At 59.0% G+C, this 23,719-nt stretch overlaps 1 protein-coding gene across 2 annotated transcripts in view; it reads right to left on the bottom strand.

The window, feature by feature from the left end:
* Positions 1 to 22,202, bottom strand: part of NOL4L (nucleolar protein 4 like) — a 129,404-nt gene extending 107,202 nt beyond the window's left edge. Inside the window, exon 1 of one of the 2 annotated variants that reach the window (XR_009703528.1) lies at positions 21,867 to 22,187. Coding sequence is in view for 1 of the 2 variants with exons in the window: in XM_061209994.1 (XP_061065977.1) it covers positions 21,867 to 22,187 (321 nt within the window). In the remaining variant the exon portion in view is untranslated. Of the gene's footprint in view, positions 1 to 21,866 lie in introns of both variants that reach the window. The other variant, XM_061209994.1, reaches the window with a different exon arrangement.
* Positions 22,203 to 23,719: the final 1,517 nt, after the last annotated feature.

Genomic DNA, 23,719 nt, shown 5'->3' with positions numbered 1-23,719 from the left:
AGTGTGCTTCGTGCCTCTGCAAGGCTGTCTCCTCTGCCTGGGATGCCCACCCTCCACTCAGCTCCTTGCTGAGTCTTGGCCCTAAGGTACGCTCTTCCAGAAAGGCTTCCCAGCCCAGCACTCCCCAGGCCAAGCCAGGGACCCCTCCTCCTGTGCTCCAATGCTCTGTTCACCAACACCCCTCTGTCCCATAGGCCCGGAAGATCTCCTCCGTGGAATCTGGGCCCCGAGGGGAGAATGCACCTGGCCTGGCACCCAAGGCCACACAGTCAGACCCTATCTATCTCCCGAATCTCTGCCTCGCCTCAACCTGCCACAGTGCCCCGCTGCAGCCTATGTCCTGGGCCACCAGCCTTACAGCCTCATGGCCCCAGAGCAGACTGTCTATCCATTTGCGTTAACACTCCTCTGCTCACACAGAACCCCCACCGCACTGTCCCCAGGCTGCTCAGCAGCCCCCTGGCCCGCTGATCCCATTCAGACCCTCCCTCCTCTGGAGCCTTTTCCTGACCACCCCAAGACAGGCAGCCCTTCAACCCAATTTTCCCAATTTTCCCGCAGGAGTTGCAGTTGCCCCCCTCCTGTGTGTTCCTGAGGCCTGGGGAGGGAGGGAGAGATGGGGGAGGGAGAAAGGGAAGGGGTGGGGGGAGGGAGAGATGGGGGGAGGGGGAGAAAGGGGAGGGGGAGGGGGAGGAAGCGGGGGGTGGGGTGGGGGAAGAGCTCCACCTTTGTTAGGCCCTGTTCTAGGCACATGACCACACAGTATCTCAATTATTCCATCGCTTAAGGGAACAAAAAGAGGCTCAGGCTCTGAGAGATTAAGCTTCTCTCTCGCTAAAGGCCTAAGGCCTAGCTGGGCTTTTCCAGCTGCCTGTGACACTGAGGTGGCACTACATTGTCCCCAAGGGTTATGGCTGGGCTTGCACTCCTTGTTTTCGCCACCTGGGCCAGCACAGGCCCAAGGCAGTAGCAGTAGTAACATGACTCGCTGATTACACTGAGGTTCCGGGCCCCAAACTCACACAATCTAAAGTTCAAGATGAGGAAACTGCCACCCAGAGAGGCAAAGCGCCTTATGCAGGTCACCCAGCCAAAAAGCCACAGAGCCAGGATCTGAACCCCATGATCTAAAGGCCATGATGTCTCGGAGCCCAGGACATCGCCTGGCCTCCCAGCCGAGCTGACACTAGCCTCAGGCAGCTGTAGCCCCAATTCCAGCCACCAGGTCCTGAGCCTGTCCCCGGCAGCCACCTGCTAATTAGCTAGGCGGCTTCTGCTTGCTCTGTGGCTGCTTTGGAGCAATTCTCCCAGGAAAGGCCGAGCTTGCAGGAGCAGGAAAGGTACTCGTAATCTGCACGAGAGGGGACAAAGGGCACAAAGGCATCCTTGGCTGCCCGGCGCAGCCTAAGCTGGCCTCACATCCATGTCCCAGGACTACCTGCCACTCGCCACCACCACAGCAGGCTCCCTGGATGTCTGCTGTCAGCAGGACACATCCACACAGAGTCCCCATCCAGTCTGGGTTACCCGGCCATCCCCCAGGAAGAGCAAAAGTGAGCATTAACATGGCCCCAGCCATCCTTTCAAGCAGTGCAGGGAGGGGTGGAAAGGAAGCTCAGCAATTTCAAAACCTGCCACCCCTGTGCGCGTCCCTCACTCTCTGGGCAATCGGCACGGCTGCTCCCTGGACCTCACAGCAGCTCGAGGGGCGATACTGCTCTCAGCCCGATTTACAGGCGAGAAAACTGAGGCATGGGGAGAGGAAGTGACTATCCAAGGCCACCCCGCTAAGAAGTGAAGGGGCCAGGATTCACATTCAGCCTGTCTCACACTACAGTTTGTGCTGTTTCCACCCTGCTCTAAATTGAGTTCGTCCAGTTCCAGTCTCCCATTTTGCCACTGAAGAAACGGAGGGCAGGAGGCTACATTATAGAAAAAGCATGGGCTTTGGAGTCCCAGCTCTGCTCTCATGGCCTGTGTGTTTTAGGACATAACCTTTCCTCTTTGTGCCTCAGTTTCTTCATCTACAAAATGGGCCTAGGGGGCCCTTCCCTGGTGGCGCAGTGGTTAAGAATCCGTGTGCCAATACAGGGGACACGGGTTCGAGCCCTGGTCCGGGAAGATCCCACATGCCGCGGAGCAACTAAGCCCGTGCGCCACAACTACTGAGCCCGCATGCCACAACTACTGAGCCCGTGTGCCACAACTACTGAGCCTGTGTGCCTAGAGCCTGTGCTCTGCAACAAGAGAAGCCACTGCCATGAGAAGCCCGCACACCGCAAGAGTAGCCCCCGCTCTAGACCCTGCAACTAGAGAAAGCCCACGCGCAGCAATGAAGACCCAACACAGCCAAAAATAAATAAACAAAAAATAAATAAATTAAAAAAAAAAAAAAGGGCCTAGGAACCCCTGAGCTGTGTGGGCACTGGGCAAAGGCTGTCTGGGGCCTTAAAGGCACTAAATAAGGATGGGCTCCCTGACGTCCCCTGCAAAGGGTCAGATGGTGAGTCCAGTGCCCACAGTGAGCTGATGCAGGGTGGGGCTAGAACCCGCGGCCTTGAGCCCCGCAAGATGAAGGTTGAGGCTGCAGCAACTAAAGAGCAGAGAACGACTGGTCTGCAGGGCCCTCCATCAAGGGTTAGGAGGCCAGATTGTGGCCAAGAAGGTGGGCCAAGGGAGGAAGGGGTCCTCCTGCACAAAGCCTGCCTGCCAGTCTCTGCCTGAGCTATGACCAGGAATGGCCAGCGCTGGGGCTAGGTCAGGCACACCTGGGTCCAAACCCTGGCTCCCCCCACCAGCTGGGCACACCCCTCCCTGAAGCTTGGCTTCCTCATTCGTAATGCAACCCCCCCACCCCGTTCCTCCCTCCCCAGGTTGTCCTGAGGCTCAGAGGCTGATCAGGTCGGGCGTCTGGACAACAAAGCACTGGGGGCCAGGCTGCTCAGAGTCCAACCTGGAGACCCAGCCGCCCTGCCCAGGAAGGCCAGACACCGGATGGACAGACAGGCCGAGTGGACAATCACATGAGCCCAGACCTCTTCCTCTTCTCAAGGACCTGCCCGACTCCGCCCGCCTGTGGCCTGAGCTTCCCCATGCTCTGGGCCTTTCAACATCCTTACAACAGACCTCCCGACCCACCAAGCCATGCCTTACAAAACCTGCTCGGGGACCACAAATCTGAAAGTCGCTATTGTTGCTTGGTGCGGGTGATGTGTGCGCATGTGCGCGCGCGCACACACACACACACACACACCCACACACACGCTCATGGTGTGGTGGTGTGGTGGGGGGTCGGATGGGCGGGCTCTGCACAATCTCCACTCCCTTGGCTCCCAGGCTTCACTGAGCCAGGAGACCCATGTCTTAGCCCTCCATCAGCCCTGCCTCACTGTGACCTTGGGCAAGTCACCCTCTTCAGGCCTCAGTCTACCCCTCTCTAAGTCGGGGCTATTATTTTCTGTCCCTTTTTCCTCATGGAGTTCTTAGAAGACTAAAGTAATACGACAAATTCCCAACAGCTGTGAAAACAGTTTGAAGTCATATAAATGTTAGGTTCTGGCTTTAAACATATACTGAGCACCTCCTCCAGGAAGGCCCAAGGCTGGGCACTTATACACGTGCTTCCAGGTGTGTTTCCTGCAAGTCCCATCCCATCAACCCTGACAGACAGACACTGTAGCCTCATTCTGCAGATGAAGACACTGAGGCGCAGAGAAGGATTTGCCTAAGGTCACATAGCCGCAAAGCAGCGGACCCAGGATTTGAACCCAGGGCCGCCTGATTGTCAGTCGTGTGGAGCGACGAGGAGCATAGTGTTCTCTTTTCTAAGCCCTCACAGGCCTTAAAATTCACCCTTTGGGTTGAAGAAACAGGCAGCAAGGCCCCTGCTCCAGCCCCATCCAGGAGGCTGGCATCACCAGCGCTCCCCAGGATGGGCTGCGGGGGCTCAGAAATAATTGTGTTCTGGGGCCTAAGGTCCTGAGAGGTAAAATGTGGTCTTTTGATTCCCAAATACAGGGGGTGGGGGGAGCTGTGGACACTGGCCTCCTCACTCGTCCTCAAATCCTCCAGACATACTCCTGCCTCAGGGCCTGTGCACTTACTGTTCCCTCTTCCCGGAATGCTTTTCCATCAGATACCTGCCTAACTTGCTCCTGCACCTCCTTCAGGGCTTTGCTCAAAATGTCACCTTCCCAGCGAGGCCCTCTCTGACGCTCTGATTAAAATTCCATTATCTCCCACTCCAGCACCTCCGATTCACCCCCACTCTGCTTGATTTTTCTCCAAAGCATTTGCCAGCATGTGATAAGCTGGGAGCTTTCCTTGTTTATTACGTAGTGTCAGTCTCCACTAGAATGTCAGCTCTCCGAGGGCAGAGTTTTTCATTTGTGTCTCCAGAGCCTGGCACAGTGCCGGGCACAGAGCACCTGCTCTGTATATATTTGAACAAATGGATAAAACTGAGGCCCAGAGAGGGACAGCGGTGGGCCCTAGGCTACACAGGGAGTGCAGAGGCAGCATCTGTGTCCAGGCCTTCTGCTCCTAGCACCCACCTTCTGTCCCCTCTCTTCACTGTCATGGGATTACTTGGGTTTGCTAGAACTGGGGGTGTAGGAGCCTGGGTCCCAGAGGCAGGGGAGTCAGCAGTGGGTGGGAGAAGAACAGCCCCTCCCCTGGGGCCTGCACAGGGGAAGCAACAAGTGGGTGTGTGTGTACAGAGTGTTCATCCACCCAGGGGCCCCTGGCTCCCCACGTGCCCCTCCCCATCCCACACCCGGAGGCAGACTCCGAACTGAGTCTTTCTCTCTTGCCTCCTGATCAGGGAATGGGGTCTCCCCCTGGAAACATCAACTGCTCCAGTGAGGGTCGGGGTTCCTTGACCTTCTGGCGGCCTCCCTGGAGGTTCTTCCCTTTCACAAATGAGGTGCTGAGGGCAGAGGAGCCAGGGCATCATTTGCCCAAGCTTGCTGGGGCAAAGCCTGACCTCCAACCTTGTTCAGGCAAGTCCGACTCATGCGCTCTCCCCAGCACTGGGCCCCGTGCTAGGTGCTGGGTTCAGGAGGCAAGAAAGGGACCTGACAGTGATCACAGTGAGGGGGAGCTGCCTGCTGGAAGTGGCAGGTGGCCATGGCTAGGAGCAGCTGCTGGTCAGCCTGCCTGCCTGGGTTCACATCCAGTGCCGCCCTTGGTTCACAGGGGGCCTCAGGCAAGTTGAGTAAGATCTCAGTGCCTCACGGGGTGGTTGCAGGAGCCCAGAGCGCAGACACACAGGAAGCATTTAGAGCAGCCCAGCATCCAGTGAGCACTCAATAAATGGTAGCTGACACACCACCCACCTCACCATCACTATCACCGTTATCACCACCAGCATCGTCACCACCATCATCACCACCATCACCAGTACCACCACCATCACCGTCACCACAACCATCCTCACCACCGCTACCACCACCATCACTACCACCACCACCACCACCATCACCGTCATCATCATCATCATCACAACCACCACTGCTATCACCATGTCCTGTAGCATCTGTCTCCCACAGTGCATCCTGAGCTCTGCCAGGGCAAGAGCCACATCTGTGAGGCTCACCACTGCACCCCAGGAGGTTCTCTCCAAGTTGTCAATGAGTAAATGAGTGAATGGATAAATGAATGATGAAGAGGCTTTTATGGAGAACAAAGCAGCTAATACAAGGAGGAGACTGTTGGATCCATTCCTCCAGCCCCCACCAGCCCCCTCCACCTCATTTCTGTAGCTTCTGCTCCCGTTTGGGCTGTTGTGCCCTAGAACCCAGAGCTTCCCTGGGCCTCAGACTCCAGTCTCTGCTCACATTGGACCAGACTCGGTTCCCTAAAAGCCTCCCTCCCCATGTTCCCCTGCTCTGTAATACTCAGTCACTCCCACCGCCTGAGAGCTGGCATTCTGGGGCCCCATTAAGGGACCACCCAGCCACATCTCCTCAGCCCCAGACCTCCTTTCAGGCCAGCTTCTCTTCCCCTCTTCCCACAGCTGTGTCCCTGCCCCACCTAGGCTTCCCAACATGGCCAGGACAAGTCCAGACGCCTCCACGTGGGGCTTGGAGCCTTCCCTGACCACCTGCTGACCCTGCCAGCCTTCCTCTGGCTCTCTCAGCCCTAGGACTGGAGAAGCCTGCTTGTTGGGTGGGTCAGACAGCCCTTGATGGGATCCTGGCCAGCAAACCAGCCCTTATGTAGGCCCCATAACAGCCCTGGTCCCCCATTTTGCAGAGGAGGAAACGGAGGCACAAAGAGGAGAATGAAAAGGTTAGAGGCATTCATTTAACAAATATTTTCTGAGTGCATACCATGCACCAGGTGCTAGCAGGGGGTCCCTGGGACCTGCAGAGATCAAGTCTGTCCTATTCGCCACTCCCGGTACATAGTAGGTGCTCAGTAAATCTTTTTGGAATGAATGAACAGGACCTGGTACACGGCAGGTGCCAATCAAAGTGTGCTCAGTAAATCGGTGAATGAATGCACCAGGGAATGCAGCAGGGAGCAAGAGAGCACATACCCCTGTCCTCATGGAGCCCAGAGGAACACACACAAAATACAGCATTAGTCAGTTATTGATAAGCGCTTCATAGTTGGAGCAAGGGGCTTGAGAGTGATGCGGAATAAAGGGCGTTTTGGAAAAGCAGTCAGGGAGGGCCTCACTGAGGAGGTGACATGTCAGCAGGGCCCAGTGAGGGCTGGGGGACAGCCTGGAGGCTAGTGTGGCCGAAGGGCAATGAGCAGAAGCCCAGAAGGTGGAGGGGGGCAGAGCTGGGGCTTGTGGGTCTTGGTGGCTTTTGCTCAGACAGTGATTGGGACCCACAGAAGGGTTTGAGCAGAGAAGGAACATGGTCAGGTTTACATTTTTAATACTGCGCTTTGGCCGCTGTGTAAAGAGGAGAAAATAGGAAGGACAATGAGTGTTGTTGCTGCGGAGGGGGTGACAAGAACTGGGGTGGGAGGGGCTGAAGAAAAAGGCCCTGCACACTCCCCCACCCCCCCCCGAGTTCTACTTCTCTGGGAAAGGGGGAGTCAGAGGAGCCAGACATGGGGGCAGCAGGGCTAGCTTGGGGACACCAGGCAGAAGTGGCCCCCTTGAGCTCAGCAAGTCCACCACAATGGGGACAGGGGCCCAGCTGCCTGAGCCAACCAGCTGGATGACACGTCAGGCCCTAGGTGCCCCCTGGCCAGCAGCTAGTGGAGGTACCTGGAACTCCCAGCTCGGGGAGGGCAGAGATCAAATCTGTCCTATTCACCACTCCTGACACATAGTAGGTGCTCAGTAAATCTTTGTGGAATGAATGAACAGGACCTGGTACACAGCAGGTGCCAATCAAAGTTTGCTGATTGAATAGGTGAATGAATGGATTGCCTGCACCCCTGTATTGTTTGCTGGTGGTTTCTCACCTTTGTCTGAGTTCCTTAAAATAACTGCAAGGCTCTGCCAATCATGGAGTCTTACTGTGAGTCAGACCCCTGCCTCCGTTTCTTACCAACAACCCCACAGAGCAGGTTCTATTGCTATGCCCATTTTACAGAGGAGGAAACTGAGGCCCAGAGAGTTAATTAATTTCCCCAAGGTCACTCAGCTACTAAGCAGCACTTTAATACCTCCTAAATTGGGATCTTATCAATGACACCATCAACTCACTTGTAAATCCCCTGCGGGCAGAAACCTGAAGGTGGGGTTCTTATCAACAGCCCAATGGTCCATCACATCTGAGGCGTTGCCCTGGCTCCTCACGGCGGCCTGGTACCACCTTCCTGATAAGGAAACCAAGGCTTGGAGCTGGGAACTTTTTCAAGAACCTTAGGGGTGAGAAGTGGCAGAATCCCCATCTTCTGGAGCCTGGCCCAGGGCTCTCTCCACAGCCCCTTCCTCCTTCCTGTCCCCACCGCCACCTCATGTCCCCAGCACAGGGGCAGGAGATGGAGTCCCCGAACCACAAGCCCTGCATGGGTCGGTGGCTAGTTCCGGGGGTCCAGCCGATGACGTAAAGTCCCTCCACATCAGAGGCCTGTCTCAATATGCAGGACCATTGGGATGACCTCTGGGCTGACCTCTCACCTCTGCCTCTTCCTAAATGGGCAGAAGCGATGAAAACTGACCTTCAGGACCTGCCAGGGGAGCTGGGCATTTAAACTGCACACTCAGTGTGCGTAACTACACTTGCACAACAGTAATCACAGCGGTAATAGTAACAGCAACAGCAGCAGAGACAGCCCGTGCTCCCGGAGCACTCAGCCATGGGCCCTGCCCTCTGCTAGGCTTTAGGAGCCTGGTCCTCACAACAGTCCAGAGAAGTAGTTCCTATTACCTATCACCCCCACTTTTTAGATGTAGAAACCGAGGCACAGAGAGGTGGAGTAACTTGCCCAAGTCACACAGCGAGTATATGGCAGGTTCAGGATTCAAACCCAGGTAGGCCAGCTCCAGAGCCAAGTATATCAGGGAAGACACATAAGGGCCTGGACCCCTTTGGGCAGGGGAACTAGGTGGAGGGGTGGGCTGGGCACTTCTCGCTGTTTGGAGGCTGCTGTTTGGTGGTTGTTGCGTTAAGTCAGGTGTGTGTATTACCTTAAAAACAAACTTCTCTTGTGCTCCTTTGTCCACAGCGCCCCTTCCCCATCCTGGGAGGCCCTATCCCCTCCTCTGCTGTTTCATGGCTTACCTCCTCGTAAGAGCCCTCCTGAGTTCCTCCCCAGCCTCCGTGGGTGCCGCCCAGGCCAGGCACTGGCCACCCATACCCTCTCGGGGCTTCTGGCAGCTGCCTGTGACCTGGTCGTTGAGCCACGCCTTATGTCATGCTGGTGGGGACAAAGCTCCCCAGCCTGAGCTGGGTGCAGCACGCTGGCCGGCTGGCTGGCTGGCTGGCCGTGGGGTTCCATGCCGCAACCTGGCCCTCCCCGAACCACAGAATCCCTCGGTGACCCCCGAGGGTCAACTCTACCAGTAGATCCCATTTGCGCCTAAGCAGTGTGTTCCAGAGTCCGCACACTCTGCCAGACAGACTCACGCCTGCCTCCCCATCCTGGGAAGAGCCACTGTCCAAGCCCGTGTAATACCACAGGGGACCCCATGATCCTCATCTTACTGTCAAAGAGGATGGGTGATTTAGGGAGTAAAGGACATGACACTTCTCCACCGCATGGGCTCAAGTCCCTGCTCTGCCTCTTACCAGCTGTGTGGCCTCAGGCATGTTACTTAACCTCTCTGAGCCTCAACATCCTCATCAGCAAGATGAGGATCATGGGACTTCCCTGGTGGCGCAGTGGTTAAAAATCCGCCTGCCAGGTGCTTCCCTGGTGGCGCAGTGGTTAAGAATCCACCTGCCAATGCAGGGGACATGGGTTCGAGCCCTGATCCGGGAAGATCCCACATGCCACGGAGCAACAAAGTCTGTGTGCCACAACTACCGAGCCTGCGTTCTAGAGCCCAGGAGCCACAACTACTGAGCTCATGCGCTGCATCTACTGAAGCCTGTGCGCTCTAGAGCCCATGCTGCGCAACAAGAGAAGCCACCGCGATGAGAAGCCCGCACACTGCAATGAAGAGTAGCCCCGGCTCACCGCAACTAGAGAAAGCCCATGCACAGGAACGAAGACCCAACACAGCCAAAACTAATAAATAAATAAAAATAAAATAAATTTATAAAAAAAAAAAAAGAATCCACCTGCCAATGCAGGGGACAGGGGTTCGATTCCTGGTCCGGGAAGATCCCACATGCCACGGAGCAGCTAAGCCCGTGCACCACAACTACTGAGTCTGTGCTCTAGAGCCCGCAAGCCACAACTACTGAAGCCCGTGCGCCTAGAGCCCATGCTCCGCAATAAGAGAAGCCACCTCAGTGAGAAGCCCGCGCACCACAACAAAGAGTAGCCCCCCTCTCGCCGTAACTAGAGAAAGCCCGTGCACAGCAACGAAGACCCAACCCAGCCAAAAATAAATAAATTAATTAATTAATTAAAAAAAAAAAAGATGAGGATCATAATGGTAGCCATGTTTGGACAAGCACATGGAGGCATGTGCATAATGTGTTTAGCAGAGCGCCTGGCATTTCGCAAGCACTCAACAAATACTAGCTGTGTCATGACTGTCATTGTTTCTGCTCAGCAGCAGGCACTGACTGAGAATGTATCTCAAATGATCACCACAACAACCCTAAAAGGTAGTTGATATCGCTATCCCCATTTTACAGATGTGGAAATGGAGGCTCAGAGAGGTTGAGATGCGTCCAAGTTGCACAGCTGGTTGGTAAGACAGGATTTGAACCCAGGGTTCTCTACCCTGGGGAGCACACCCACTCTTAGTCCCATAATAGGCAGCCTGGACTCGGGGAAGCCCACGGCCCCTCTCGCCCTCATTCCCTGACAGCCAACTGCTGACTGGACCAGCAAGACTTCTGGTCTCTCCTTCCCACCTGCTTTGGCTCAGCACCTTCCCTCTGCCCTCTGGCTTCCATCAAAGCCTTCTCTCATCCAGATCTGGGGGTGGGGGGGTTGTTAATCCTCGGGGCAGACCCAGCTGACCAGCCCTCCTCCTAGAAGTCCTCCCCTCCAGTTCCCTGCATATTCCTTTCTGCCTCTGTCCTCTCCCTCTTCTGTACCTCTCTGCTCCAGCATCCACTGGCCCTGCCCCAGACCCCAATCCCTAGCTCTAATTGCCACCGGCCACGTCACAGGGGCAAGTACAGAAAAGCTCCTGCTTCCTGTGCTGAGCACTTGACATGGAGTCTCTCTTCACCTCCCCACAGCAACCCTGTGAGATGGGGAATACTACTGGGCCAATTTTACAGAGGAGGAAACTGAGGTTCAGAGAGCAACTTGTTTCAAGGTCATCCAGCTAGTGAGTCACAGCTCAATGCAAACCTGGGGCCAGTCTGAGCTCCAAAGCCCAACTCAGCAGCACGGCTTGAATGGCCTTGTCACAGATTCGCGGGTTATTGATTGGCTCACAATCATAATTCTAATTATAGCTCCCTTTTATTGAGGGCTTTATTATGGCCACGCCTTGTACAGATGCTTCTAGATTATAAAATATAGTATACAGTATAGTGTATATACATACTATAGAACACAGTATAGAAGGAGGATATAAGTGAGCCACAGCTATTATCACCCCATTTTACTGATGAGGAAACCGAGGCTCAGAGAGGGGAATTGACCTGCCCAAGACTGCACAGCAGTAAATGGCACAGCCCGGACCCAGCCCCTACCTCCACACTCCGTACTCCTCTGCTGACCTATAGGGGCCTTACATTCAACACAAAATCCTTTGCTCCTCGCTCTGCTCCTGTCCCAGCCCCCAGATCTCCCAGAGATACCCCATCGCCCAGGGAGTTTCCTAGCCTGAACTCTCTGAGCTGCCTCCCCTCCCCTCTCCCTCTTGGTTCGGGCTTGAAGCACCCTTGGGAGGTTAACAGCTGTCTGGTTTGGGGATCTTCACACTGGGGTGGGGGGAATCCTCTGAGGGACCCTCAGATGGAGCCACAGCCCCTACTTGGTGGCCTGTCTGTCAGGCTTGGTGTTATGTCATCTTCCCAACTACCCCCCAGGGTGTGGGTCATCACCCGCTTATATACAAGTGGTCAGGGGATCAGAGCAGGCAAGCCATTTGCCCAGAACCAGGAGCTCGTGGCAGAGCTGGGATCCAAATGCAGGTCTGTTGTTGGCTATGTTACCCTCTGGCCTTCCCTATGGCTGCTCTACCCAGTAGAGAGCTCCTGTTGCCTGGGCGGACCCCTCTCCACATTCTCATGAAAATGACAATCCCACTACTTGAGCATCACATGATTCCCTCCTTCAGTTTTTCCCAACAACCCTATAGGGGAGGGACAATCATCAGGCCCATTTTAAACATGAAGAAACTGAAGTACCAAGTGGTGACTTAGCTGGGTGCCCAGCAGAGGCTGTGCCTTGGTTCACTGACCTGTAGAATGGGGTCATGATGGCCTCCCAGGGCAGTTGAGGATGTGTGCGATTGTGGAAGCCAGGGGCTCTTGGAGACACGCACTCAGGATGCTCTCAGACAAGGCCTGAGGCCGAGTGTGTTTTTCTCGACCCGCCAGCATCCAGTCAGGGCCTGGCCTGCCAAAGGAAGGGCCCCATGTCTCCTTGAACATTTCCTCAGCCTGGGGATGCCGAGAAAACGATGAGTCATCCACCAAGCACAGGCCTCCCAGGAGCCTGCATCAGGTCCCAGCGGGGTGGGGAGGGTTCCAAGCTGGGAAGGGGGCCCCATGAACATGATGACTCCTGAGCTGGCCCCACTGAGACCTGAGTCACCAGGTCTCCTCCATGGCCTCTCACTGCCACATGCTACCAGCCTTGGGGACAGCTCTTGGGTTCCGCCCACTGGACCCTGCCCCTGGGCCATCACCCCAGATGTGTGTGTCTGCCTGCGTTCCTGGTTTCCTAAACGCCTCTCTTTCCACCCAAGAATACTGGGTCAACTGTGACTATCAACCATCAAGCTTCCCTTGCCCCCCTCTCCCCTCCCCATGTCATCCAGCCCCGGACACTCAACCTCTGTCCTACGAAGGAACCAGCCCCTCCTCTTCGCCCCAGGCCGGCCTTCTCTCTCCGCGCCTATTTCCCGGCCTCCTGTTTTTCCTTCTCTGTAACACATCTCCCTCTTGCCACATCTCGCATTCCGAGACTCCTTCTAAAACATGAATCTAACCTTCTCTCCCCTCTACTTAAAAACCCTCCTGCGAACTCTCAGCTCTCCTTGATTCTGACGCACCAGCTCCTCTGCGTGGCTTTCCAGATCCTTCTCTTCCATTTGGCCCCAAGTGATTTCACCAGCTCATCCCCCTCAGGATCCCCAAGTGGTTCTCAAGCTGATCTGACCATTCACCCACCCCCCCACCGCATCTGAAATGCTCTGTAGAACCTGCTTCTCCAGGAAGGTGGCCCCGGTCACCATCATACACAGCCTACACTGACCCCCAAAAACCTGTCCCACCCCTAGCCCTTGCTCACATTCCCACCCCCTGGAGTGAGCTTTCCCGTGTTCTGTTCTTGCTGAACAATTTGTTTTGGCGCTCAAGGTCCAGCTCAAATGTCGCCTCCCTGAGGACTCCTTGGATGCCCTCAGGCAGAAGGATGGGTCTGGGCCTTGGGGCTCCTGAGGCCCTCTGAGTGCAGAAGGCATGGGCGACTCTCAGACTCCTGCTCTAAGGCATTTGCTGCCCCCACAGTGGGGAGTCCCTTAGGAGCAGGGGCTATTCTGGGCCCTGGGGATAGAGCAGTGAACCAAGCAGGCTGGTCTACCCTGGCAGAGATCATAGCCTTGTGGGGAGAAAGATACTAAATATATAAACTAGTAAAATATATACACAATGTCAGAGGGTGGTAAGGGCTATAGAGAAAATTAAGTAGAAAGAGAGAGGGTCCAAGGAACCTAAGGTGGTCCTGGCTGGGTGATCAGGGAGGGCTTCTCTGAGGAGGTGACATGTGAGCAAAGATCTGAAAGAGGAGGGGAGCAGCCATGTAGAGATCTGGGGGGAAGAGTGTTCCAGGCTGGGGAAACAGTCAGTGCAAGGGCCCTGGGGCAGGATCGTGTTTGGTAGTTTTTAGAATAGCAAGGAGGCCAGTGTGGCTGACACTGAATGAGCAAGGGGAGGGTGGAGGGTGGTGAGGGCAGCAGGCAGCTGGGCCAGATCATGCAGGGCCTGTAGGCTTCAGGAAAGACTCTGGCTCTTGCTTTGAGTGAGACGGGAATCTTAGAGGGTTCTGAGCAGGGGAGGGAGAGAATCTGATTTGCTTTTTGCTTTTGCTGATTTGCTGGTTGTGTGAGCCACAGGGGATTACAGGGGGGCAGCGTGGACACAGGGAGCCCAGTGGGGAGGCTGATGCATCTCCAGGCTTGGACGAGGCTGGAGGCAGTGGAGGTGGTGAGAAGGTAAAATTTGAGTTGTAGTTTGAAGGTAGAACCAACAGAATTTGCAAATGGTTGGATGGGGAGGGAGGGGTGGTAAGAGAAAAGAGTCCAAAATGATGCCCAGGTGTGGCCTGAGCCAGGGAAGGATGGAGCCGCTGTGATGCAGAGGGTGGTGAAAGGAGCAAACAAGCGAGTGAGTAAGCGAATGAATGAATGAATGACCCCCGGCTTTGGAACCAGATGGGCTCACCCTCAGCCCTGGTACTCTGTGGGACCTGGAGCTCCCTCCTTCGCATTTGGCCTTAGTCCCTCCATCTGAGGCTGAGGAACCCCGAGTACCAGGGTGGCCGGGAGGACGGGACGCTGCGGAAGTCGTTGACCTTGTGAGGAGAGGACAACTGCTCTCTCTCCCCGCCCCCTGCAGCCTGCCCAAGCCAGGCTGGGCCTGGAGCTGCAGTTGAGGTGAGAGGGTGAAGGTGTGGGCGACGGGGAGGGGTGGCATCTGTCTCCCACCAGGCTGGGTCCGGACAGGTAAGAGGGCTACCTCGAGCTCTGGGAAGCTTTTGTAGGGTGTCCTCAGATGAGGGGCCACCGTGAGCCTGGGGTGGGGAGGTGGGGAGAGCCAGGGCACCTGTGGGCCCCTACCTCCGTGCCCCGGGGCTGAGAGGGTCAAAGAGCTACGGAACCCAGGCCCTGCCACTTGCTCACTGTGGTGCTCGGGGAGGTTCCCTGGCCTCTCTGATGCCAAGTTCTCATCTACCTCACAGAATCCGGGGGAGATTAAATGAAATAGAGTGTCTGGCACATGGCAGGGGCTTGAGAACATGAGAGATATGCTCAGACCCCTGCCCCGGGGGGCAGTCATTACACCAGCTTCACTGTGTTCTCTGGAAGAGCCCAGAGCCCGGAGCTCAGGCTCCCGGCCAGGGACTGGGGCAGGGGTGTGTGTGGGGCGTCAGGTGGTGAGAAGCCTCTGGGCAGCTCACCCTTCTACCTTCCCACCTGGCGAGTGCCTCCAGGCCTGGGTAAAGCCCCCACTCTCACCTCTCCAGCACCCCTCCTTGAGCTGTGGGATTGGGCAACCCCAGCGCCAGGAAGGGATTCAAAGGCAGGAGGGGCCACAGGAGGCTTCACTGTGCAATGACTAGGGAAACTGAGGCTCAGAGCAGGGCAGGAGCCAGCCAGGGCAGAGAGGGACCCTGAGCCTTCAAGTTCCCAGCCCTGGCGGCTCATGCCACACCTATGGCCCTCACCAAGACTTCGCTGGTGTTCTGTGTAATTCAGTACAACATTAACCAGGCCCCCAGTGGCACTGGAGACACAGAAATAACCCAGGCACAATCTCTAGGGAACCAATAGTTGCTTCCCACCAACTACATGCCAGGGATTTGGCTGGGGGCTTTATTTCCATTATCCCACTTAATATCCATGACATTTCATTTCCATCCCCATAATCCAGATGAGGAAACTGAGGCTCAGTGAGATCACATAGCAACTAACATTTTGTAAGACTTGCTCCATTCTTAAGACTCTATATGCATTAATGCATTCATCTTTATACCAGTCTTAGGAGAAAGATAGTTTCCTCATCTGTAAAATGGAGCTGATAATCCTAAGGCCAAACGGGTGGAAGGGCAGAGCTGGGATTTGTATCCAGGACCCTGTGGCTTGACACCCCAAGCCCTTCACCTCTTCTCTATGTCAGGGTGGGCCAGGGGCAGAAAGTGGACTCAGAAGTCCTTGTTCTAACAAGCCACCCGCTTTGGTGGGCCCTCTCCCAGCTGCCTTTGGCTCCTTCTCCTGTTTTGGGGCCTAGGGCCCAGGCCTGGCTTTGACAGAGGTTGGCAGAGTGACCTCCTGAAATGATAACAGAGCCTCTTCCAGTTTGCCAAGCCTCTTGGAAGTGGGGCTTTGGAGCCCATTTTCCAGATGAGTAAACTGAGACTTGGAGAGGTCAAGCAAGCTATTTGCCCGAGGTCACATGGCAAGGAAGTGGGTGCATTAGGATCGGTCCTTGCCCCCTCGCTTCAAGTTCAGAAGCCTCTCTCCCACCCTGCCCCCCATGGGGCTTAGCTTTGGGCTCGGTAAGTGCCACCATGGCAAAGGTCACAAGTTTTACCTGCTGCCCTTGTGGAGCAGAGAGTGGGGGGGAAGGAGGAGGGAGGCTGCTGGAAACAAGGAGGTGCTTTGGCCACAATCATGGGGACAGGGACATGGCACCACCTCTTGTGTCCACTCCCTCCCTCACACTATGCTTCAGCAGCTGCTGAGACCCCAGGAGCAGCAAGGGGCCAGACCAGCAGCTCCGGCTGACTTGGTTATAATGAAGGACACCCCGTCAGCTCCTCACTGCCAAAGGACAGGATGTTTTTCAATAGGATCCTGAACATGTGGCATGCACACGCAGTCACACTCATGGTCTGCCAATGCCCACACCCCAGGTGCTTGCACATCTGCCAACACAGCCGCTCACAACCACACACAATCACAAGCATGCAGTCCCCCTCCACCTGTACACACACACACACACACACACACACATTGCCCCGGGCACACAAGCATCCCCAGCCTGCACATGGACAGGCACAGGCACACTCAGGCCCACACAGCCACACTCCTGCATGCACACCCACATGCACACACATGCTCTAGCCCAGGAGTGCACGTGCATGTGCATGGTACTCAATCAGTCCCACAACCTCTAAGCTAAGAGCTGGTTTGGAGAAGCCCAGGTTTGCCTGAGGCTGGGTTGGACCCTTGACCTTTGTCCCTGGGCAGCCCCAGCCGCAGGCCCCCCACCCCCCATCCTCCCAGCAGGGTTTTTAGGGTTCCAACTGGGCCTCCTGACTCCCAGACGCTCAGGGATGGGAAGGCAGCCTGTAGCGAAGGAGAGAATGTTCATGCCAGGCCTCGCCCAAGGACGAGCGGGGCATGCTGCCCCCACCACCAGCAGAAAGTGACCCAGGATCCGGAGGAGTGGCCCCGGGAAGGCAGAGCCTGATCCACCAGCAATCACCCAGGCTCCAAACTGCAGCCCCCCCCAGCGAGACTCCAAGACCACATTCACCCAAATCACTGAGGCTTAATTAACAAATTAGCCCACTTCTGCCATTCATGAGAAATCCAAACAGGGCCCGTGTCATTGCCAACCTTCTCCCTGAAAGCCCGCAGGACCCAGGACAAGAGAGGCCTCCTCCCTTCTCCTCACTCCATACCCACCCTTGCGCGCCCCAGGCAAGTCCCAGACACCATACGCTGAGCCAGTCCTGCCTCAAGCACCAGCCTGTGATTACAGACATCTTGACTAGAGGAGTCTTCTACACTAATTCAGATTAGGGTGTAATGGACTGAAAGCTTGTCACGAAAAGCCCTATGAAGCAGATCAGGCTGTAAGACATCCAGAGAGGGTCAGAGTAGAGGGGTGCACAGACGGCACCCAAGCTCAGAGTGCCCTGTCAGCGGTGAGGCCTTAGGGAAGTTCTAAACCTCCCTAAGCCTCAGTTTACTCATCTGAAGGATGGCAGTGACAGCAGCAGTGACCTCTGGGCCGCTGTGAGAACCTGACGCACAGGGACAGGCACACGGTAGGTGACTCAGAAAGGGTCACTATGGTGACAATTTAGAGAAAAGTAGGAAATACTGAGGTATTCAACCGAAGGTCACAGCATATATTATGTTGTGCTAAGTCAGAGGCCATTTCCTGCCCAGACCAGCGGCCGCAGGTGCCAAAGGTTTACACAAAAGCTCTGGGGAGAAAGGCTGAAGACTGTGAAAATGCTCTCCACTAAATGAACATTGTCTGCAAACTGGGAAAAGACCACCATTAGTCAATTTGGCCAGCGGAACACCTGGGGTCTGGCTCGCAAAAGCCCAGTGCTGAGAGTGGAGTTTGGCAATCTGGCGTTTCCCCCTCGGGGGACGGGGCTCTAATGGGGGGATTCCTGGCATTTGATGGGCCCACAGAGAAGCCTCAGTGGAGCGCAGAGATCTGCGTTCCAGGCCTAGCTCCCCACCAACGGAAACTTCCTCTCTCAGGGCCTCAGTTTTCCCATCCGGAAGATGGTAGAGTTGGGCTGAGAACATCTATCTCCAAGGACCCTGAGGGCTCCCTGGTCCTGGGAGTTGACAGATGGCCCGGGGGCCCACCCCAGACATAACCTGTGGCCCTTGCAGGCGCCGGGACAGCCTTGTTCCGAGAGACCAGAGGAAAAGGAAAGGGGTTGGTTAACTTTTGGGCTGAGGCTGGAATGGAATCGGAGGGTCTCGCTGGCAAAGGGTTTGCTTCTCACCCGGCACCCCCCTCCGGGCTTGGCAGCCACAGAGGTCGGAACAGGCCAAACGCAAGAAATAATAAATCCTAACCAGGCTTTGCCCAGTCAGGAGGCCCGGCTGGCTCTTGTCACAGAAAGATCTTGTCCCCAGGAGCGCCCCGTGCTGCCCGGTGGAGGACTCCGCCCTCCTCCCCTCAGCCCTCCGCCTCCACATCTATTTCCTGTGACAACCTGCAAACCGAAGACCAACTTGCCTCTCCCCCCCCATGCCCTGGCTTCTGCTCGACCCCCGCCCCGCCCCACCCCGCCCCCCAAGCGGGCCCCAGCTGCAGGAGGCCCCGCAGAGTGTAATTCCCCGCGCCCTGCTCTCCGCCCTGCCCTGGGCCCGTCCGGACAGATTAAGCCTTTGTCACACACACCCAGAAAAGCTCAGGGCCAGATGGGATGGGACAAGTGGTGTCAGATCATCGACCCTCCACGGCCGGGACTCGGAAGGGCCCCAACCGCAGCACCACATATGGCTGTGGGAAGAGGAAAGGGGGCCCACGCAGGGGGCAGCCAGAGAGCAACATGGAAGGGAGATGACATACCATGGCCACCCTGGGGACCTGAGCCCACGCAGGGGCGCAGGGGGCCCTTGTTCTGCGGCTGCATGACACAACTCCCATACCCCCTCTTGGCCGAAATTGCTCTGCCTGACCGCCTGCCCTCCCTTGGAGCCTCCATGGGCTTCTTGATCAGATCCTGAGCTATGCCCACCCCCACCCCCAGGGAGCAGGCTCTGAGTCCAACCCACTCCAATGCCCCAGTGCCCCCACAAGGCCTGTGGATGCCAAACAAATGTCTCAGACAAAGGTTTGTGGCCCAATGACCTTCACAAAAACCCACCCAGGACAAAACTATAGGATATCTCCCAACTGCCACCAGAGGCAATGATAACTTTACTCTGTGTGTGTGTGTAAAAGCCAGTGAAGGTAGGGGATGTCCTTTGCACCTTTCAAAGAAGGTCCCATTCAGCTCCTCCCAGGAAGAGTCCATGGCTGCCCCAGAATTCCCAGCAGGATTTGTTCCTCTTAGATCAGTGAAAAGGAAAATGGAAATGTAAAAATAATAACTGAGCCCCAGGAAGGTGCTTGGAGCTGGGGGTGGCAGGACTAAGGGCATCTCCTGCGGCTGGCTCCGGTTCACTGGGTGAGTGCAGGTAACTAACGGGCTCCCTGGGGACCAGCAGGCCAGGCAGGTGGGCGTGGGTAGCTTGAGGGGCAGGCTGTCGCAGGAGGGCACGTCTGTTGTGTTTGTCGTCCCCCTGGCAGCCTGGGCAGGGAGGCCTGGGTTCCCTTTCTCTGCCTCCCAGGCAGGTGGTCCCTTGGGAGGGCTTATTATTGGTCTGGGAGCTAGGGTGGAGTCTTTCAAGGCCCCTGTTGCCAGGCAAAGCGGGTCGGCGTGGGCCTCACAGAGGATCCGAAGGCTGGCAGGACCTGGGGCCCAGGCCTAGCACCCAATTTCTGCATGTGGCCTGGGTGGGTGTGTGTGCACTTGCTCCGCCTTGACAGCTCTGTGGCTAAAGGGGTAGGGGGACTGACGGCCCCATGATGCCCACTCCCTAGGGGAGAGGTCAACCAGCTCAGAGAACCGGTGAGCTAGCTGCCCTGTCTGAGGGTCACCTGCCCTCCCAACTCCAGGAGTGGGTGGAGTGGGGGCTCCTGCCTCAGGCAAGAAGGAGGTTGAGCCAAGACTCCCAGCTCCCTGGGGAGGGATAACCAGAATGGGATGGGGGTGAGGGGCACTAACTGACCTGGGAAGCCTGGATGGCTGAGGGCAATGACCCAGGGTAGGGGGTGTGGACCCAGCCAACCATCTGGTGGGTCACTGACCTCGAAAAACCACACTTAGGCTGGGGGCACTAGCCCAAGATGGAGGAGAACCGAGGCGAGTTAGCAACTGGCAGAGTGGGGAGGGCTGACCTAGGCTGGGGAGAAGCAATGACCCCTGCTCCCCGTGTGGGAGAGTGGGCACCAATTTGGGCTCGGGGAGGGGTCCCTGACTCGATCGGGGGAGGGGGGACAATGACCCAGACTCCCCGCGTCTGGCGGAGAGCACTGATTTAGGCTGGAAGGTCCCCGACTCGCTCAGGGTGGGACACTACCCCAGCCTTCCCCCGGGGAATCCGGCCCCAGCGCGCCCCTCGGCCCGGCCCCCTGCTCTGTGTCCGGCCGGAGGCGGCAGCGGCGCAGATGGGCCGCTGGCGGCCGCAGCGGCAGCGGCGCGGTTATCAGCGCTCCTCGCAGATGGGCCGCCCGCCCTCTGCGCTCACGGCTCCCCACTCCCCGCGGCCTGCAGCCCCGTCCCCTGGGCGAGGGGGGAGGCGCCTCCGGATCCGCTCCCCGGCTCCCGCCTCCCTCCCTCGCGGCCCCCTCACCCCGCGGGCCGGGCCCGGGCGGCTGCCGGAGGGGGAGGGGGAGGGGACAAGTGCACTTTTCGTAACGACCGAATCAATTGTGTGTGAAGAGCCCGCTCCGGCCGGGGACTGGGCTGAGCGCGGGGCGGGCGGGCCGGACGGGGGAGGAGCACGGAGCGGGGAGCGGGGGAGCGAGGGAGGGAGGGAGGCCGGCGCGGGGCGGCCCCGCTCGCTCGCTCGGGCCGGGCGAGGCCGGGGAGGGAGCGAGGGGGGCAGGGAGGGAGGCTGGCCTGGCCCGGTCGGGCCAGGGGCTGAACGCACTAATGGAGGGTCTCCGCGACGGAAAGTTCAAAGCTCAGCAGCACCCCGGGAGCAGCCGGCCCCCCAGCCCCCACCCGCTGCAGAACAATGAGGTCCCGGCGGGGGAGCCGCGGGGCCCACGCCGCACGCCCTCTCCAGGGCGCCCCGGGCCGGAGGGGACGCCCCCGCCCGGCCGCCCGCCTCCTCCCTGTCGGCGGCTGCGGTTCCCCGTCCCCTCCCCCACGCCACCCCGCCCGGACCGGGCCGGCCCCGGGGACGGGGGAGGGGAGGGGATGGATAGGTCAGGCCGCCCCCGTCCCAGGGAGGGGGGAGCGAGGGGCCCGGGGGGCGGAGGGGGCGCCCCACCCACCCGCGGGAGGCTGCTCCTGCGCCAGGCTGCGGCTCGGGCTGCCCCTCCCCGGGCCAGCCCCGGGTGGGGTCGGGTAGACAGTGCCCGGGCGGGCCCCCTCCCCTGGCGCTGGGAAGCCGAGCTGACTCCCCGTCCCGTGGCTGCCCCTGCCCCCCCGCCCTCGCGGCACCACCCTCCACACACACACGCACGCACACACACACACACACAGACACACACACACACACCACACCGCCCAGCCGGCCCGGGGGCGGGAGCGCGAGGCGCCCGGGACAGGCAGCCCCGGGGCGGGCGGGGGGAGGCTCGGGCTTCTGAGCAGCCGCCTGCTGGCGGGGGGAGGGGACGGGAGAACGGAACATGCTGGGGTGAGCAGCCCGGGACAGCCCGCCCGGCACGGCCCGGGCAGCAGCGCAGAGGGGGGCAGGGACGCCCCGAACCCGGAGCGCTGCCCGGGCTGGCTGGGGCTGGCGGGTGAGCAGGGACGCGTGCGCCTCGGGCGGGCCAGACCCAGGCACAACCTCAGGGACACACGTTCGGACACACATCCACACCCCCACCCCGCCCCCGCCCGCCCCGAGCCCCGCGGCGGGACCGGCCCGCGGCCGCCGCGCGCGCACTCACCGAGCCCGTCTTGACCGGCACATACACCACTTGGCCCATCTTGGGTTCCCGGCCGCTGCCCAGGCGGAAGCCCTTGGAGCGCACCCAGAACTGGAACTTGCCTTTCTCGCCGGCTGCCGGGCCGCTGCCCGCGCCGGTCCCGCCGCCGCCCTGCAGGACCTCGGCGATCCGCTGGTATTTGCTGCGTGTCACCGTCTTGGTTTTGGCCGAGTCGCCGTAGGTGCGCAGGCACCAGTCCCGGAACTGGCGGCCCAGCTCCGAGTCCCCGGGGCTGCGCTCGCGCTCCCAGCCCCCGCGCAGCAGCAGCGTCGGTTTCGGCATCCTCCCGGCGCGCCCGGCGCCCTCGGGGGCGGGCCGGCAGCCGGGCCGCCCGGTGCCGGGACTGGGCTGGGCTGGGCCGAGCCGGGGTGCGCCGCGGCCCGGGCTGTCCCGCGGTGTAGCTCCGGCGCGGCTGCTTGATAGGCACGGGCGGCGGCCGGACGCGCGGGGCTGCGGCGCGCTCTGTCCTGCTCGGGCGGCGGCGGCGGCGGCGTTGGCGGCGGCGGCTCCGGCTCGCCTCCTGCTCCGCCTCCTCCTCCCCCCCGGCCGGGATGCAGGAGCGATGGAGGCAGCTCCGGGCCCGGAGGTGCAGAGGGGGCGGGCCGCCCCGCGGGCGGCCGGGGGAGGCGGGAGGCGGGGAGCGGCCCCGGGCGTGGAGAGCGAGACCGAGCCTGGGCGCGGGCGGCGGCGGCGGCGGCTGTCAGCTCGCGCGGCTCATCCTGCTCCTGCTCAGGCTCCCACTGCCGCTGCTCTTCCTCCTCCTCCTCCTCCTCCCGCGCCCGCCTCCACCACGCCGCGGGATCCCACCTGTTAGAGCGTCGCAGCCTTCGCCGCCGCCCCCCTTCCCGCGCCCGCCCGCGGGGCCCAGCCCCCGCCCTGGCCCGGCCCCTGGGGGCGCGGGGGCCGCCGCGCCCGCAGCCGCCGGTAGGGCAAGAGCCGCAGGCGCGCAGTGCCCAGCCCAGGGACCGAGTTCCCTCTGGCCGGGCCTGGCCCCGAGCCTCGCAGGCCGCTCTCAGCCCGGACCCGGCGGCCTCGCAGGGAGTAGGGCGCAGACCCCGCCCGGCCACAGGCGTCCCTGCCTCCCCGGGCGGCCCCGCCCGATTTTAGCCTGGCGCTGGTGGTACAGGGCAGGGCCCCTTCCCTTCCTCTCGGCGACTGGCCTGACCTCTCTGGTGCGAGCCCGGCGCCAGAGGAGCAGTGTTCCCCTGGGGAACCCCAAACCGCCGCCCTTCGGAGGCCCCCAAACTTCCTCCCCTCTCGCCTCACCTGAATTCCCCGAAGTTTGGCCGGTCTTGGTTCTGCTAACGCCACTGCTCTGGGACAGCGCCAGGCACCAGAGAAGTCGTCAACATTGACCGGTGGCCTCACTCAGGCCAGCCCCACCAAGGCTTGGAGCAACGCTCAACACACCCACAAATTCATCCCGAGACACCCTGCCTTCCTGGGTGCACCTTGGCCCTAGAATCACTGGCTGAGTAAACTCAGGTGGATATGCCATCCCCCTCCTCCCTGGGCAGGACTGACCTTGGGTAGAGCCAGTCCCCTTCCCCTTAATGAGATTACTAACATAAATAAAGGCACAGGCCAATTCCCCGGGAATTCTGCCCTCCTTTGCTTAACAGGTTTGAGAAATTGCTGAGCTTCTCTTCCTGCTGCTTCTCTTCCACCCTCAATGTCCCCAGGCCACCCCTGCAAGCAAGTCACCACCCACGCCTGAGTCCCAGAGTTTGCCCAGTGCAGGACCATTTTTTGCCCAGGAACTACTGGCTACCCTCATCCCAAGTTCCCCCACCCTGGTACCTACAGAGTGCCCG

The sequence above is a fragment of the Eubalaena glacialis genome, chromosome 13 (assembly GCF_028564815.1).
Source record: "Eubalaena glacialis isolate mEubGla1 chromosome 13, mEubGla1.1.hap2.+ XY, whole genome shotgun sequence".
NCBI classification, from domain to species: Eukaryota; Metazoa; Chordata; class Mammalia; order Artiodactyla; family Balaenidae; genus Eubalaena; species Eubalaena glacialis.
The sequence above is the reverse complement of the archived record's forward strand: the minus strand, read 5'-3'. Positions and strand labels throughout refer to the sequence as shown.